The sequence below is a fragment of the Piliocolobus tephrosceles genome, chromosome 10, assembly GCF_002776525.5.
Source record: "Piliocolobus tephrosceles isolate RC106 chromosome 10, ASM277652v3, whole genome shotgun sequence".
NCBI classification, from domain to species: Eukaryota; Metazoa; Chordata; class Mammalia; order Primates; family Cercopithecidae; genus Piliocolobus; species Piliocolobus tephrosceles.
The window spans coordinates 54,948,492-54,965,081 of record NC_045443.1 but is presented as its reverse complement, the minus strand read 5'-3'; the positions used below and the strand labels follow the sequence as shown (position 1 = coordinate 54,965,081).

Below are 16,590 nucleotides of genomic sequence, written 5' to 3'. Positions count from 1 at the left end.
AGTGCAGACACCGAGACAACAACACCCCAGCACTGAGGACAGAAACGTGAGCTTTGGAGTGGCCTTTTAAATAGTTGGGAAGGGGGTGTGGCCGAGGAGACTGGGAGGCCGCAGTCTGGCGATGGGGGAGTGGCCCGGGGGCGTGGCCGTGGCGCCTGGAATGTTGTTAGGTCCTCTCACCGCATAGTAAGGAGGGGCCACGCCCCTTTCTCCAAGAGAGCCAATCGGAGCACCGGAGCGGTTTCAAGTCTCCCCCGCCAGCCCGCCCGCCCGCCACCCCACCCCCCTTGAGGATTCGCTTTTTCCGTAACAAAATAGCAAAGCTCCGGACTGTCCGAAGCCCCGGTCGCTCACTGGTGGAGGGTCCCGGGGCCTAGGACGCATCCTCGGAGCGGGAAGCTCCAGTGGGCCGTGAAGAGGCCGAGTCGAGATCCGGGAGGCGCGCGGGGGTGGGCGCTGCAGCCGCGGGTTGTTTATCTGGAGTACGGAGGGGAGGGGGGAGCCTGGAAACCGCCCCGTGTCCCATTTCCTCCTCTTGTTTTCGCTCCGGATTCTCCATGTTGGACCCAAACTGAGGAGCCCGGAGCTGCCGCCGGGGGATCGGGGCCGGGGGCACCCGGGGGAGCCGTTGCCCGGGCCGCCCGCCCTCTGTACAGGCCGCCTACCTTCCCGGCCCGGGGAGGAAACGAGAGGGGGGATGTGAACAGCTGTGGAAGTCGGAATCTCGGGAGCTGGAGCGGGCCCCCGCCCAGGCCCCCCAGCCCAGCCCAGCCCGCGCGCTCGCCCGTCCTCCCGCCCAGCCAGCCCGGGCCCGCGGGATTGTTAGATGGAACACGGCTCCATCATCACCCAGGCGCGGAAGGAAGACGCCCTGGTGCTCACCAAGCAAGGTAGGGGCAGCAACTTCCCAAAACTTTGCGTCGCCCCCGGGCGAGGAGGGGGCTAGCATAGCCCCGAACCCCAGGTCTCGGCCCTTGACCTCCCGGGCTCAGAGCCAGTGATCCCGACTGGACCCCTCCGGTCCATCCGCCCCCGCATCCCGGCTGGCACTCAGACCTCCGTGGGGGCTGCACGGGACCCGGGATCGCGGCGCCCGAGGGGAAGGGGCGTCTTCGGCGCAGCTGTCACCCTTTCCCGCAACCCCTCCCCTCGGGATTGAGAGACGGAGGGGTCGCTCTCGAAGCACTGGGCCACTCCGCGTCCGTCCCCTCCGGAGTTGGGGGGTAGGGTCGTCACTTTCCCTCACAGCCGCGCGCGGCTGCCCTGGGATCGCGGGGAGGGGTTAGGAAGGTGACGGAGAGACCCCCAGATGGAACGCAGCCGGGACTGGAGTCCAGTACTTCCAGGCCCCCCAAGCCCGAGGTCGCTCCGGCAGCTAGCTGGCGGTGACGGCGTCCGGCGGGACTTGGGACCAAGTTCACCTCTTGGAGGCGGGGGCGGTCGCGGTGGGGGAGGGGCCCGGGCCCTGGCAGACCAGACGTGGCGGGTCCCCGGCTCAGCGCGGGCCCCGGGACATTGGCGGCGCCGGGCTCCCTCCCGGCTGCCTCTGGCGAGTTTCGCTGAGCAAACAAGCCCGACTCCGAGGCCCGGCCAGAGCCCCTCCCTGCCCGGTGCGCTCCCCCGGGGCCGCCGCTGCACACACAGAGCCGCGTTTGTTTAGCTCAGGAGCGGTGTCCCTGGTTACATAATTCGCCGGATGGCATCAGACCCGGCGTGGTTCTGAATCGCGCAGCGAAAAAGTGCGAGTTCTCTGTGGGCAGGGGCTGGCGGCCCCCGCCTTCCAGAGTGTCAGGTGGAGGCGCGAAGGGGCCCGCAGGCCCTCGCCGGGGTGAGGCGGCGGCCGAGGCCTCTACCGGGGCGGGAGAAAGCTGGGGAGCGAGGGTGGAACCTCTTAGTTTGGTCACAGTGGGGGACTCGAAACTCTTTCCCCCTCCGCCACGTTCTTCTGGCCTTGAGGAATGTGTCCAAAATAGTGGCAGAATTTCCGCGGGGTGTCAGGACGAGTGTGGCATTTCTCTGGAGAGCCCCCGGACCCGGGCCACCTGGCCCTGGAGGATGGGGCGGGAGCTGGCTCCTGAGGCGGAATCCGGAGCGCTCCCGCCCCTCCTCCACAGAGCGCGAGGGGCCGGTGCTGCAGTTGAACACACTGAGGCCTAGAGCCTGGTGGGCGGCCAGCTTCGGGGCCTTGTGTGCCCCACGTCTACCCGGTTGGCAACATTAGTCAGCAGGTCACTAATTCCTGGGGTTCACGTTCCAAGGAGCTCCCCCAACTTCCCTAGGAGCAAAGACGCTGAGTTGGTGGTGTCAGCCTCTCCCAAGTTTCCCAGTGGAAGGAGAGGAGCTGGGAGGGGGGTAGGGGTGGGGGGAGGGGGGCAGTGTGTTCCTCTTGCATCACTGGCCGGACTTTAAATAAGCCTGCCCTGAGGAAGAATGAGCCTGGCCTACACAGATCCCAACCCCCCAGAAGGCTCCGGCCTCCCTGACCTCGGTGTTGCCATGATTTCTGCTCTCCTGGCTGCATCACTAACGAGACTGTGACCCAGGCGGCAACTTCACCGCCTCTGCTGGCTGCTCAACTGTGCTGACGGCTGAAAAAGGGAGGGAGGCTGTGTGTGTTCATAGCTCACTCCTGACTCTTCCCACTCCCTTCCCAAACTCATCCCAGGAAAAGACCCTAAGAGCTAGCCAGAGAGGAAGAAATCCAGATGTGGGGAGGTTCAAGAGGGGGCAGTGGTGATGAGTAGGGGGAGGAGCCCTGTGCTCTGGAGTGTGCCTTGGGCATCGTGAGACCGCGCGAGCAGTAAGGGATAGGTGGACTGCGCCGGGGCGTCGTAGAAATCAGAGCTGGAAGTTTCATCCACCAGGGTGAATGGCAGGCCACAGAATAGATAACAGCAGAAAGCAAAGCAACTGGCTTGGCAGTGTTAAGTTGCTGGTGTTGGATTTTCTTGGAGTTAATGTTTCTCTTTTTTTGTGTGTGTGGTTTAAGCCAGCAGCCACTGGGTCTCTCCCTCCCCATGTAATTTTTTATTTTTATTTTTTAATTGAGACGGAGTCTCACTCTGTTGCCCAAGCTAGAGTGCAGTGGCGTGATCTCAGCTCACTGCAGCCTCCGCCTCCCAGATTCAAGCAGTTCTCCTGCCTCAGCCTCCCGAGTAGCTGGGATTACAGGCGCGCACCATCACGCGTGGCTAATTTTTTTGTATTTTTAGTACAGACGGGTTTCGCCAATTGCCCAGGCTGGTCTCCACTCCTGAGGTGATCAGCCCGCTTCAGCCTCCCAAAGTGCTGGGATTGCAGGCCTGAGCCACCGCGCCGGGCCCCCTCCTCAGCCCCTCCCCATGTAATTTGATTGCATTCCAGAGAAGGCATACTTTCTTCCTGGGCTGCTTAGGCACCCATCAACCACTAAACCAACTTTCTGAGTCCCACATCATTTACAAACAACCTACATCTTCAAAACAAAACAAAAAACAAAAGCTGGGGGACTGGGGAAGCACATGTTTTAATTAGCTCCTTTTGGAGTTCCTCCTTGTCCCCACTCCCTCCTGTCCATAACATCCCATCTCCATGCCTTGCCTGCCTTTGGAAAAAGGGGAAGAAGGAGTGTGAGGTACTTATTATTAATAAGTAAATTTCTGGAAAGAAACAAATTGCTCCTAGCTTGGGTGGCTATTTAGTGAAGTTACTTGCCATTGCAGATTTTTTTTTTTTTCTTTTTTAGCATTCTGTTCTCTGAGGTTTAAGCCTGTCTGGGTGTGTTGATGATTCAAAAGTAATTACAGTAGGGGAAGTAGAACAAAGTTGCTGAAAGCATTGATGATAAAAGCACCAAAATTGGATCATCTTCCCAGACAGATGGGTGAAATGGCTTTCTGGTACAGCAAGGACAGGATTGTGTGTAACATCAAAAAGAAAAAAGAAATGTTAATATCAGCTTGGCAAGAATGGCCGTTTACTGCAGCTCTATATGAGATTGTCACCCCATTGCTTAGAGGTTGTGACCTTGGCTTTCGGATTAGATGGGGAAAAGCCAAGAAAACAAGACCCACCCTGTAACCTCCCAACATGAAATGAGAACTGGTGGAGGCAGCCTCTTCGGGAGCTCTCTGACCCACACGCCTTTTGGAGGAATCAGAGATTTTTTTTGTTGTCCATGAATCCTGATGCCCCTTCCTCTCAATGATGCCTTGGATTACCTTCTCACATGCGGAACTGGACAGGTTCTGATAGCTAATCGCAAGGATTCTTCTGAGAGACTGACCATCTCTGAAAATTGGGATGTGGCAAGTTTTCAGGGTGGCTAGCTCTTTTGTTATCCGCATAAGGGGGAAATTCTGCCTTATTCCCTCAAGAAGTTGTTCAGGCACCCTTCATTGTAGATGTAGCCAAGACTTTAACTTGAAAAGCTTAGACATGAATCTTGCTGGAAGCTTCCTTCCATAGCTTGCTATGTGGGGGGCGGGAAGCCTCCATGTTTATAGCTGACTCCTCTTCCTGCCCTGCTGGTGCCTCTCACCTTCCTTTGCCTACCCTGGGTCTTGGCCTCTTTGTGCTCTCACAGTGACTGCTGAGGCTCCCTCCTGCATCTCCTTTGGAGTTTTTCCCCCATCTTGGGGTAAGGGTTGGAGCCTGTGTGGTGACTTAAGCTTGTGTTTGCTCCTGCCCCCAAAATCGCAGAGGAGTGCTGATAAATCAGCAACAAAGTTTGTAAATGTCTAACCTCTGGGGCTGGGGGTTTGCAGTTGGCTTGCAGAGCTTTCCGCTGAGCAGCACTGGAATTGCTGTGAAAAATCCCTCGGAGGATGGCAGAGGTGGGGGTGTTTCTTTGTCCTCTCTTCTCAACCATAGAGGTCTTAAAGAAACTGGGTAACACAAAGGTGTCATTTCATCCTCTCCGTGGGACCTTCCAAATCACTTATCATGGATTTTGTTAAAATGGTAAATACTGAAGAAGTCACATTTCTAGCCAACGTGAATTGATGCCCCCAACCTGTGGAGAATTAAAGTGTTTATAAATAAGTATGGGAGAGAAAAGCAATATGTAAATATATATGGGATTGTGTGTGTATATGTGTACATATCAATACATAGCTTCCCTTCCTCTTCCTCCTCCATTTTTTTTTTTCCTGCTAGTTTTTGGGTAATTTGGGGTATTGTCTTTTATTCCCATCATGGTCAGTTTGGTTCTTAGATTGGATGAAGTGGGACCAGGGTCGGGGTTAAAGTTTTCATTGTTACTTCAAAGCATTGTTTCTGAAGCAAAATTGCTTCAGACCTGGGTTCAAATCCCTTCTTTTCCTATTCACAGTGAGACTTGATAAATCACTTTAGTAACTTATCTATAAAACAGTAATAATGATATCTACCCTTCTATTAAACCTAGTAGGTGCTTGATAAATATGAATGTCCTCCTTTTTTACATAGTGAGACTACTCTGTTCGCCTTCCTCCATTCCCCCAAGGACACAGTGTAAACAGCACGTAGTCTTGTGGGTTTTAGTTTTCAAGACAGGTGGCCAGGGGTCAGAGGGGACACTGACTGTGGGGGCTTGGGCCTTCTGGAAGGATCAGCCTCTGAGGCTTACAAAGAGCCTTGCTGCACAGACCCCTTCTTTGTGTCATGTGACTTGGGATGTGATTTTATCTGCCTGGGCTTTGGGACTTTTGCCATTGTGTCTGGTGCCTGGGCATCTGGGGGTGGGAGAAGGCCAGGCATGTGTCCCCTCTGAGTCTCTAAAGTCTAAACCTCCTTAGAGGTTCTCAAATAATGCATATAACGAATATTCAAGACAACTGTATGCTACATTCTCTCACTGTTTGCTTTGAGAGTTAATGAATTCAGAGAAATTGAGGTTTCTTTTAGGTAATTTTAGTAAAAGGGGAAAAAGAAAATGGGGTTTGAAGAGAAATTGATGTGCTTAAGCTATTTGTTTGCTGCTGTGGTTTTGGGGTCCAACATTGAGAAAGTACAAAAGCAGCACTGATCTGCTTTTCATCTTGTCTTAGTCTAGCCAGCTCTGGGAAGCATGGACTTAACTTGCTTGTCTTGGGGACGTGGGATTGGGTGTGGCCCTGACATGTTTCCCTCCCTCTTCTGAAATGGAGGAGTAGTTCTGAACTGGGCTGCAGATGAGCACATTAACATGCAAATCTTAGGAAGAAACTACTAGAAATTAAAGTGGATAAGTTGACTTCTTAAAACTGGAAGCATCTCTGGACCGGAGACCAAATAGAATGGAGTTTCTTTGTTTGGCAAAATGCCCAGCCCTTCAGGTCTGAGTATGCCTGCACCAGGATCTGTTATCACAGGGTACTCCGGTGAGCGCCACAGCCCCCCTCCAGGCCAAAGTGTGTGTGCCCTGTTCTATGTTAGCTACTCTAGGGTTAGCCTTGAACCTGATCTCTGAGTGGATCTGACCTTTCCATTTCCCTCCTAGGTGCTCTAGTCCTTCCCCAACCCCCATCCCCCCAAATCAGACTTTGCTCTTACTCTTTTATTCTGTACCTTCTTTTATTTCTTGCCATAGCTTTTTCCATCCTGTTGAATTTGCACTTTCCCACCTGCACTTTTTCTAGGGAAGAAATATGGCCCCAGTCCCAGTGAGAGCCAAGCAGACTCATGGAAAGGCTCGAATTGCCTGTGGAAGGCTTCCTGGAGAGTAGATCCCAGCTCTTCTGTTCCCACAGTAGAATAGAACTAGGACCCCTCTTTCACAGGAACAGGGGCCTGCAGGTAGAGACAGCAGACCCAGGTTTTCTGTCTCACATCACATAGAACTATCCCTAGAGAAGAAAACCGGATCCTGGGCATGAGTTCTCCAAGGCTTACAGAAACACTGAGCCAGTCAGGTATGGTGGGGAGAGGGGCCAAGGGGACTTTGGCTGAATTGCCTTCTAGCCCTGGGTTAGTCAGAGACCCTGGCAACCTTTAGTTGTTGGCTCTCAGCCAGGGACACACATCAGAGTCTCCTGTGACACTTGCTAAAAATACAGACCCCCCACCTGGGATCTACTGAATCAGCTCACGGGCAGGTGGGTCAGGCATGCATGTGTTCCAAATGCTCCTTGTGGCTCTGACAGGTGCCCCTGGAGAAGAGCCAGGTAGGCACAGCAGTGGCCCCAGCTGCCTGTTTTGCCCCGAGCAGGACAATTCCTCTTGGTGGTCCAGTTTTACTGTTTGTTAAAGATCTGTGGCTCTTCAAGAGGAGTCCTAAAGTTTTCAGAGTAAATGGACAGAGGAATGATCCATCCTTGTTTACCCAGTAAAGGTTAGAGCCAGTGTTTATAGAGTACTTGCCATAGGCGAGGTACTATTCCTAGCATTTTATATCTAGTATCTCACTTAGTTCTCCTGACAACTTTTCCTTTCCAATAAGAGGAATTAACCTCACTTAACAAATAAAGAAAACTTTCTCTCTTTTTTGACAAGGAGTCTCGCTCTGTCGCCCAGGTTGGGGTGCAGTGGCACAATAGGCTCACTGCAAGCTCCACCTTCCGGGTTCACGCCATTCTCCTGCCTCAATCTCCGGAGTAGCTGGGACTACAGGCGCCCGCCACCACGTTTGGCTAATTTTTTTTTTATTTTTAGTAGAGATGGGGTTTCACTGTGTTAGCCAGGATGGTCTCGATCTCCTGACCTCGTGATCTGCCCGCCTTGGCCTCCCAAAGTGCGGGGATTACAGGCGTGAGCCACCTCACCCACCCGGCAGATAAGGAAAACTTTCACAGAGAGTGGGGAAGGACTTTGCCCAAGGGTACATGGCTAGTGTCAGCCAGACATTTGCATTGTCTGGCATTTCACTTTTTTGAGTGCCTTTGAGTTCATGCTTCAGGTGCATGCTTCAGGTAAAGCCACCTTTTAAGGGACCATGCAGGGGAAACCTTTCCAGATTGACTTATGAGGAAACTGAACCCCAGAGAATTGTGCCCTAGCAAGGCCACGGAACTGTTGAGAAGCTGAACTGGGGCAAGAACTGGGTTTCCTGATGTCTCGATCAGTGCTTTCTCAAGTGGACTCACCTATACGACTTGGCTGGTCCTAGGTGAAGCTGAGGGGTGTGGGGGGAGAAGGCGAATGTCCCTGGAGATGGGTGCCTCCCTGGCAGACTCCTTCCAGTCCTTCTGCAGAGGCCAGCCACATGAAGGAGGAACTGGTTGGCCAGCCTCAATGAGTGTGTATGTGTGTGTGCAAGTGATTGGTTTTTGTGGAGTCCCGGAAAACATCATTTCCGGTTTGGCCCTGTTACCACCTCTGAAATGAGGTAGCCTCTGAAATGAGTTAGAAGAAATCTCTATGGTCCCTTTAATGTGAACATTTTGAAACGGGGACTGAGGTAGGAGTATGAAAGTGCTCTGCGCTTAATGAGTAGCAGTTGACACTTACCAAGCTTTTGTTAGGACCAGGACTCTCACTGAGCTCCCCGTAATTCTGACACTGAGAAACAGGTAGTCTTCCCGTTTTGCAGATGAAGAAACTGAGGCCTATGGCTGCATACCTTACACATGGCAGAGCCTAGATTCGAACTCAAGTCTGGGTGCCTTGTATATTGTTCCCTGGTCAGAACAGATACCCTTGCTTTGTCCTGTGTCCTCACTACTTTCTCCAGCTCACGTTTGTATCAACCTAAAGCAGGCCTATATACCTGGAAGGGAAAGAAGCACTGGATTCTTCCTAGGCTTCATCTGTATCCAAGCATTCCAGGAGTCAAGGGCACAGCACCAAGGCAGGAAGTTGAAATACTCACTGAGAGGGTGTCTGTGTGTAGCCCCTCCCACAGGGGCTTGTTCTACACCTCCTTAAGGGGAAGGAGGGGTTGAACTCCAGGTGGGCAAGTGTGGTTTCCAGTCCCTTACAATCTTTGCTCTGGCTGGTGCTACATAGGGCAGGGTCTCCTGCTGAGGCAGGGGCAGGATCCAGCCCTTCGAGTTTTCTTGGATGGCATCTCAGGCTTGTCCCTGCTCCCCTGTGGGCTTCTGTATCACTTCCTGACATCCCCCAAGAGCCCTCTGCAGTGGGGCTTGCAGGGCTGAGCCTGCAGCTGACTTGTCTATGAGGAAATGCCTCCTCTGTCTCTGGTCTAGGACCTACTACTTCTGGAGGCCCACCCCAACCCAGCACGTTTTTAAAGTATGTTAGAGCTGTGCGGGAGGGTGTTTTGGGAATAACTCCTTTAGAGGCTGATTCTGAAATCAGCATCCTTTAGAAGTTGCCAGAAGTCCCCTGCTCCCAAAACTGAGTCTTCTGACCTCTCTAGCTGAGGTCAGAGAACAGACTGCTGAAGGGGCAGAGACAAGAAAGTGTGTGACCTGTGACCCTCGCCCCACAGGTGGCATTAAGGACTCAGGTCTGAAAGAAAAGACGGCCATGTAGGGAGCTCTCCTGCCCAGGGAAAGGGAACTAATGGAGATACTGGCTTAGGTAGGAGTGCCCCAGTTGCTGGTGCCCTCCCTGCACCAGCGTACAACATGCTGGTATGAACCAAACAGCATGGCTAAAACTGCTTTTTAATTTTTTTTTTAATTTTATTTATTTATTTTTTTGAGACAGTTTCACTCTCCCAGGCTGGAGTGCAGCGGTGTGATCTCAGCTCACTGCAACCTCCACCCCTTGGGTTCAAGTGATTCTTGTGCGTCAGCCTCTAGAGTAGCCGGGATTACAGCAGCTCGCTACCACACCCAGCTAGTTTTTGCATTTTTAGTAGAGATGGGGTTGTTGGAACTCCTGATCTCAAGTGATCCCCACTGCCTTTGCCTCCCAAAGTGTAAAACTGCTTTTTTCAAAAAATGTCCATGCAGTTAGATTCACAGTTACTTTTTGGAACTTTGGGAGCCGGTGCTAAGCTGGGTCTGGCCCTGCCTTACTTGTTAGTGGTAGAGAACAGTGTCAGTGGCCGGGTGTGAAAGCAGTACACCCTCCCCATTGTTTGCAGTCTTTTGGGGGCTGTCTAGGCATCCCACCCTCTTTTGTTCCCTGCCGACTCACCTGCTGGTCCCAGGAGCTCTTCCGTCCACCTGGCACTTTAGGGTATGTCCATAGCCAAGGCACAGATGCCCCTTGCAGAGGACCTGGGAGGACTTCTCTCCATGGGGGAGTCCCAGTCAAATGTGTCTTGGCTGCAGGGTTCAGGCAGCCGGCCAAGAAGGGCCGGAAATGCTCCAAATACTCTCCTTCCTCCAATAGCTGAGAGGAAGGAGGCCCCTCAGAGGGGCCATTTTATAGTGATAGCCAGGCTAAGGCTAAGTCCTTTGCTGTGGGGGATGGGAGGTGGTGGGGAAGGAAGTATTTCTGGGGATGAACCAAAAAAGAAAGCAACTTTCTACGTGAATGGGCTTGTTAAAATCTGATTGCCTCAGAGGTTACCTTCTGCCAAATGCCAGGCAGATGTGTGAGGAGTTCCTTTGCTGGGACACAAAGCTGTGTTGTTGACAAAAGTGGTATCTGGACCTGACCTTCAGGAGAAGATTAAAAATACTGTTGCCCTGGTCACTCTGGTCTTCATTTGTGTGTATGTGTGCATGTGTTCACACGTTAGTACATGCACACACCTTTTTTTTTTTTTTTTTTTTGAGACAAGGTCTCACTCTGTCACCCAGGCTGGAGTGCAGTGGTGCAATCACAGCTCACTACAGCCTCGAACTCCTGGACTCAGGTGATTCTCCCACTTCAGCCTGCCAAACTGGGACTACAGGTGCACCTGGCTAATTTTTTTTTTTGTAGAACAGGATTTTGCCATGTTGCTCAGGCTGGTCTTGAACTCCTGGGCTCTGGTGATCCACCAGGCTCGGCCTCCCGAAGTGCTGAGATTACAGGCTTGAGCCCCCTCCCCCGGCTCATACATATGCTTCTTAAGAGGCAGAGGCAAATAGTGTCCTCACCTGGTACTTCTTGAGGGTGGTGGGGGTGAATACCAGGGGTGATTTTTGTCTCAAGTGAAACAGTCTTACTTGCTTTTGTTTTTCACAGAATACCTAGTCAGGGAGTTTGTGAGCTGGAAAATAAATTTTGTTGTGGATTGGGGAGAAGGTATAGGGGCTGTTTTGACTTTCTGAAACCTGCTCATGATAGAGCTCTCAGGCATCTTTCCCTCGTCTTCTTGGGCTTCATCCACGTGATGATAGTGGGCGGGCTTCTGAGCTGTTGCTGGCCTCCTGGAATGAGGCCCATGATGTTGTCAATTAGTGGTCCTCTCCCCTTGGATAATTAATTAAAACAAGCACAGCATTTAGCTCTAGAGTTCGCACAGTGCCTTACTCTAACTTCGTTTATCCTTTCAGTCCTGAGTGAGGGCTTGCTGTTATCCCAGTTTATGGATGAGGAAACTAAGGCTCCAGAAGGCTGTGTGGCTGAGTCAGTACCTGGCAGAGCCCGGACCCCAGCCCTGATGATCCCCAGTGGGGGCATACTCCTCACATCCCCTCTTCTCCTCACACCCCGCCTCAGTAGGAAGCCTTGCAGCAGTGAGCTGGAGGGCTGGCCTGGCTTCCCTGTCTTCAGCCACCAGCTCACTTTCTTCTTAAGCCAGAGCTGCTTCCCTCATTGGGTCTCTGCTGGTCCTCTCAGACATCTAGCCCCAAACCAAATGTTTGGGGCAGGGAAGACAGAAGCACGTCTGCATCTGGGCAGGAGAGGAGGGCTGGATGTCCACAGAGGGTAGCAGGGATTGAAGGAGGGAAAGCAGCTTGTCCTGGGGCTACATGGCATCCGCTGGAGTCCTGCCCTCCCTGGTTGGGGAAACCATGTGCAATGAATTTCCTGTGCGGGCCAGGCATAATGGCTCACACCTGTAATCCTAGCACTTTGGGAGGATGAGGCAGGAGGATCGCTTGAGCCCAGGAGTTCAAGGCCCCATCCCTTTTTTTTTTTTTTTTTTTGTAGATGGAGTTTTGCTCATGTTGCCCAGGCTGGAGTGCAATGGCATGATCTTGGCTCACCACAACCTCCACCTCCTGGGTTCAAGCAATTCTCCTGCCTCAGCCTGCCTAGTAGCTAGGATTACAGGCATGCACCACCATGCCTGGCTAATTTTGTATTTTTAGTAGAAACGGGGTTTCTTTCTTTCTCTTTTTTTCTTTTTCTTTCTTTTTTTTTTTGTTTTTTTTTTTTTTTTGAGACAGAGTTTTGCTCTTGTTGCCCAGGCTGGAGTGCAATGGTGCGATCTCTGGCTCACTGCAACCTCCACCTCCTGGGTTCAAGCGATTCTCCTGCCTCAGCCTCCCGAGTAGCTGGGATTACAGGCATGCGCCACCACGCGCAGCTAATTTTGTATTTTTAGTAGAGACCAGGTGTCTCCATGTTGGTCAGGGTGGTCTCGAACTCCCAATCCCAGGTGATCCGCCTGTCTTGGCCTCCCAAGGTGCTGGGATTACAGGCATGAGCCACCACTCCAGGCTAAGACAGGGTTTCTCCATGTTGGTCAGGCTGGTATCGAACTCCCAACCTCAGGTGATCTGTCTGCCTCGGCCTCCCAAAGTGCTGGGATTACAGGCGAGAGCCACCACACCCGGAATCTGTTTTTTGTTTTTTTTTTTTTTTAAAGAAGGAAATCCCTGTGGGCCTGTAAATCCTCTTGTGCCCAGTGTTCCTCTCCTGGAAAGGCAGGCTGTGCCCCTCCCCATCACACACAGATGGGTAGGGGCTGGCCTGCACCTGGCTGTCAAGGACACAATGCTGAGTGCTGGCTGAAAGGAGCCATGTGAAAGGCTCTTTGACACAAGTTTCAGATCCCTCTCTGAACTCTGTGGTTCCCTCACCCTTAAACCCAAGAAACAATGCAGGTCTTGGACCAAAGCTCCTGGCTCCAGCCCCTCCTTCTTCCTCTTCCCCCATTGTTATCTTGATCTCCCAGAGGTATCTGCTCGTCATAGCAGGTGCAGGCAGGGGTGGGGGTGGATTCCCTGGAGTGGAATCCCAGAACCTTGCACTGTTTTACCCCTTCCAACTTTGACAACCTGCCCAAGAAAACCTGGGGCAAGGGGCAGGGGCTAGACCCTAGACTGGTCCTTTACCAGCTCATCCTAGAGAGGCAGAGAGCAAAAGTTCCCAAGACTGTAGTCCTAGCTACTTGAGAGGCTGAGGTAGGAGGACTGCTTGAGCCTGGGACATCGAGGCTGCAGTGAGCCATGATTATACCACTGTACTTCAGCCTGGGCAACAGAATGAGACTCTTGTCTCAGAAAGAAAAAAAAAAAAAGTTATCCAGAAGAGACCTTGAGAGTGCCCCTACACCTCCCATTTGTTGCATGAGTAAATGTGTATGAGACCCTATACAGGGTAATGGTTAAGAGCCTGGGCTCTGGGTTCAGGCAGATCTGGGTTCGAATCCTGGCTCTGCTGTCATACTGCCTGCATGACCATCAGCCAGGTTACTTAACCTCTCTGTGCTTTAGTTTCCCTTCTGTAAAGTGGAGAACTAGTGCCTACCAAAGTGTTAATAGTAAGGATTAAATGAGGCTAATGATGTCAAGTGTCTAACGCAGGCCTGGCACATCCGTGATGCTCAGTAAACATGGCGGTGGCCTAGAAAGACTCGGTGGCTTGCCTCAGGGCCCCAGCTCCCTCAGTGTTCATCTTCCTCTCCTCACATAAAGGAGGCTTCTCTATCTAACTCTTCTGGGCTGTTGCAAACTAGTAGGAGCTTCCCCAGGTCTTGGCTCTGTAGACGTGACAGGCCCTGGAGGACCCTGGAGTCATTTACTCAGCCAAAGTTACTGAGTGCCTGGTACGCAGAGGGTCACAGAGGCTGATGAATGCACTGAGTTGTGGCCATTGTGGGCCTTTCAGGGAGGCAGCCATGCTGGGAGAGGCTGATGCATTCTGATGAATTCTCTGGAGTAATATTTAGAAAGGTAAGGAGGACAGCCAGCCTGGAAAAGGATTGGAGGGAAGCAGGACCCCATCAGGGGAGTGGGGAATGACGGATGGCTGAGGTGTTGACCTTGCTGTTGTGGGTCTGAGGTACTCTGCTTCAAGCTCCTGCCCCCAAGTTCAAGGCATTTGTGGGCTCAGAGGCCCAGAGGCTGCCGGCCACATTGTATTTTTGAGAAGACCCTCATCTCCTGCAGAGTCCAAGCTCCCTCCCTGTTTAGGACTGAGGCGTTTCTGCCTGTTGGGCTCCCTGCAGCGGGCACAAGCCAGGCCTTTCCATGCCCCCAGCCAGCTGCCCCTTTCACCGCCCCCCAACCTCTCAGGATTACTCAGCCTTCACAGCGTCTGTCACTAAGATGCTGAGTGCGTTCCTGACAGCCTCTCTTCAGGAAAAGCCCAGGCTGTGTGGCCTTTTAAAAAAGGCTCTGTGCCCGGGTTAAGCCTCTGATTGTGGTTCTGCATGAAGAAACCATAAACCAAAGGGAAAGCAATGGTTCAGCTTTGGTCTTGGAGCTTTGTGTCAGCGTCTGCCCTGAGTCCCTGGGCTTAGAATTTAATGTGAGCCATACAGGCAGGTGGGGAAGCTGTCCTTTCCCTCCAATTTCAGCAGAGAAATAGGGAAAGTCCAAGGAACCTCTGTCTTGATGACTTTTCTTTTTCCTTTTTTTTTGAGCTGGAGTCTTGCTCTGTTGCCCAGGCTAGAGTGCAGTGGCCTGATCTCAGCTCACTGCAACCTCTGCCTCCTGGGTTCAAGCGGTTCTTCTGCCTCAGCATCCCAAGTAGCTGGGACTACAGGTGTGTGCCACTACGCCCAGCTAATTTTTGTATTTTTAGTAGAGACGGGGTCTCACGATGTTGGCCAGGCTGGTCTCAAACCCCTGACCTCAGGGCAGTCTGCCCAATTCGGCCTCCCAAAGTGCTGGGATTACAGGTGTGAGCCACCATGCGCGACCTGTCTTTTTAAATTTGAGATGAGGTCTTACTGTGTTGCCCAGGTTGGTCTTGAACTTCTGAGCTTGACCAGTCCTCCTATATGAGCCACCGTTCCCAGCTTATCCTGGTTTCTTTGAGCGCTGGGCTCTGCTCTGAATTTTTTCTCCTTGATAAAGGGCTCTGGGGGATGTCCCCAGCACAACTTCATGACAAAATCCCTGTCCCTGGAAATCTTGGTTCCTCTTCCAGAGCCAGGAGCTTGAAAGTGATGTCTAGGCTTTTAGGCTAATTGCTGGAAAGGCCCAGTCATTTTCTAAAAGGTTTCCAATGGCCATACCAATGTTAAGGAATCTGGCCTAACCCAGGGAGGAGAGAGAGCATGCGTGCGCAAGCTCTGGATGGGCCAGCAGGGGAGGCTGAGCCTGCACCTGCAGGAAGTCTTCTGCCTTTCTATTGAGGCAGAGCTGAGTCCCTTATCCTAGGGGGTGATGCTGACTGTACTTGTCCAACTGCTGTGTAAAGGCCATTTTCCCACCCCTGGTCCTGGGGAATAATTTGATGATCTTCCCCTGCTCCTCTCCAAGGGGCACTGGCAGCCCAGTAACTGGATGTTATATGGCCCTCCCATCATCCACTTCTGCAAGGGTCACCTTGGTGCATTTTCTGGGTGTGTTGCTCCTGGGTAGCCCCTACCACATTGTCTTCGTCTTCCCTTCATCTCTGTCCCAAGTAATAACACAGGGCAGTTTGTCCTTTGTGGTACATTCTGCTTTCGTTTTTTCCCCACAAAGACAGAGGCATTTCCGGCATCCATTTTTCTGCACAGTAGTTTGCCCTGTGCTTTAAACTGGAATGGCTTGGGTTTAATCATTAGGCCCATCTGCTCAGGCTCTGGGAAACTCAAGACCCTCTGGAGAAGAGACCTGGGACCAAGGACCATTCTATGAGTGGTTGTGCAGCACCACCTCCTGGCCACAGTGCCCATTGTAGCTTTCCACTCTTGCTCAACAGTCGTCAGAAAAGTTCATCTATCTATAGCAGAAGGAACTTGCAAAAGATAATCTTTTTTTTTTTTTTTTTTTGAGACAGAGTCTTGCTGTGTCAGCCAGGCTGGAGTGCAGTGGCATTATCTCGGCTCACTGCAACCTCCACCTCCTGGGTTCAAACAGTTCTCCTGCTCAGCCTCCCAAGTAGCTGAGATTACAAGCACGTGCCACCACGCACAGCTGTTTTGTATTTTTAGTAGAGACGGGGTTTCACCATGTGGGCCAGGCTGGTTTCGAACTCCTGACCTCTAGTGATCTGCCCACCTCAGCCTCCCAAAGTGCTGGGATTACAGGCGTGAGCCACCACACCCAGCGCAAAAGCTATTCTGAAGTCTATTTCTAGTTGATCCTGTAATGCTCATAGTTTTTTCCATATCTGTGTGGCCTTTCTGGGTATGTCTTGCCAAGTCTCCTATTAAAATAACTTTGTGGGCCGGGCGCGGTGGCTCAAGCCTGTAATCCCAGCACTTTGGGAGGCCGAGACGGGCGGATCACGAGGTCAGGAGATCGAGACCATCCTGGCTAACACTGTGAAACCCCGTCTCTACTAAAAAATACAAAAAACTAGCCGGGCGAGGTGGCGGGCGCCTGTAGTCCCAGCTACTCCGGAGGCTGAGGCAGGAGAATGGCGTAAACCTGGGAGGCGGAGCTTGCAGTGAGCTGAGATCCGGCCACTGCACTCCAGCCCGGGAGACAGAGCCAGACTCCGTCTCAAAAAAAAAAAAAAAAAAAAAAAAAAAAAAAA

At 52.2% G+C, this 16,590-nt stretch overlaps 1 protein-coding gene and 1 long non-coding RNA gene across 3 annotated transcripts in view; one reads left to right on the top strand and one right to left on the bottom strand.

Annotated features, from left to right (window-relative positions):
* Window positions 1-522: 522 nt before the first annotated feature.
* Window positions 523-16,590, top strand: part of CTDSP2 (CTD small phosphatase 2) — a 26,919-nt gene continuing 10,851 nt past the window's right edge. Inside the window, exon 1 of one of the 2 annotated variants that reach the window (XM_023210636.2) lies at window positions 523-890. In XM_023210636.2, the coding sequence (XP_023066404.1) occupies window positions 827-890 (64 nt within the window). In that variant the 5' untranslated portion in view covers window positions 523-826. The remainder of the gene's footprint in view (window positions 891-16,590) is intronic. The other variant, XM_023210635.1, reaches the window with a different exon arrangement.
* Window positions 3,717-10,506, bottom strand: LOC113224898. The gene is made up of 2 exons (XR_003309517.2): window positions 9,985-10,506; window positions 3,717-4,993 (listed from the first exon to the last, which is right to left on the bottom strand). It is a non-coding gene; the product is annotated as an uncharacterized LOC113224898 (long non-coding RNA).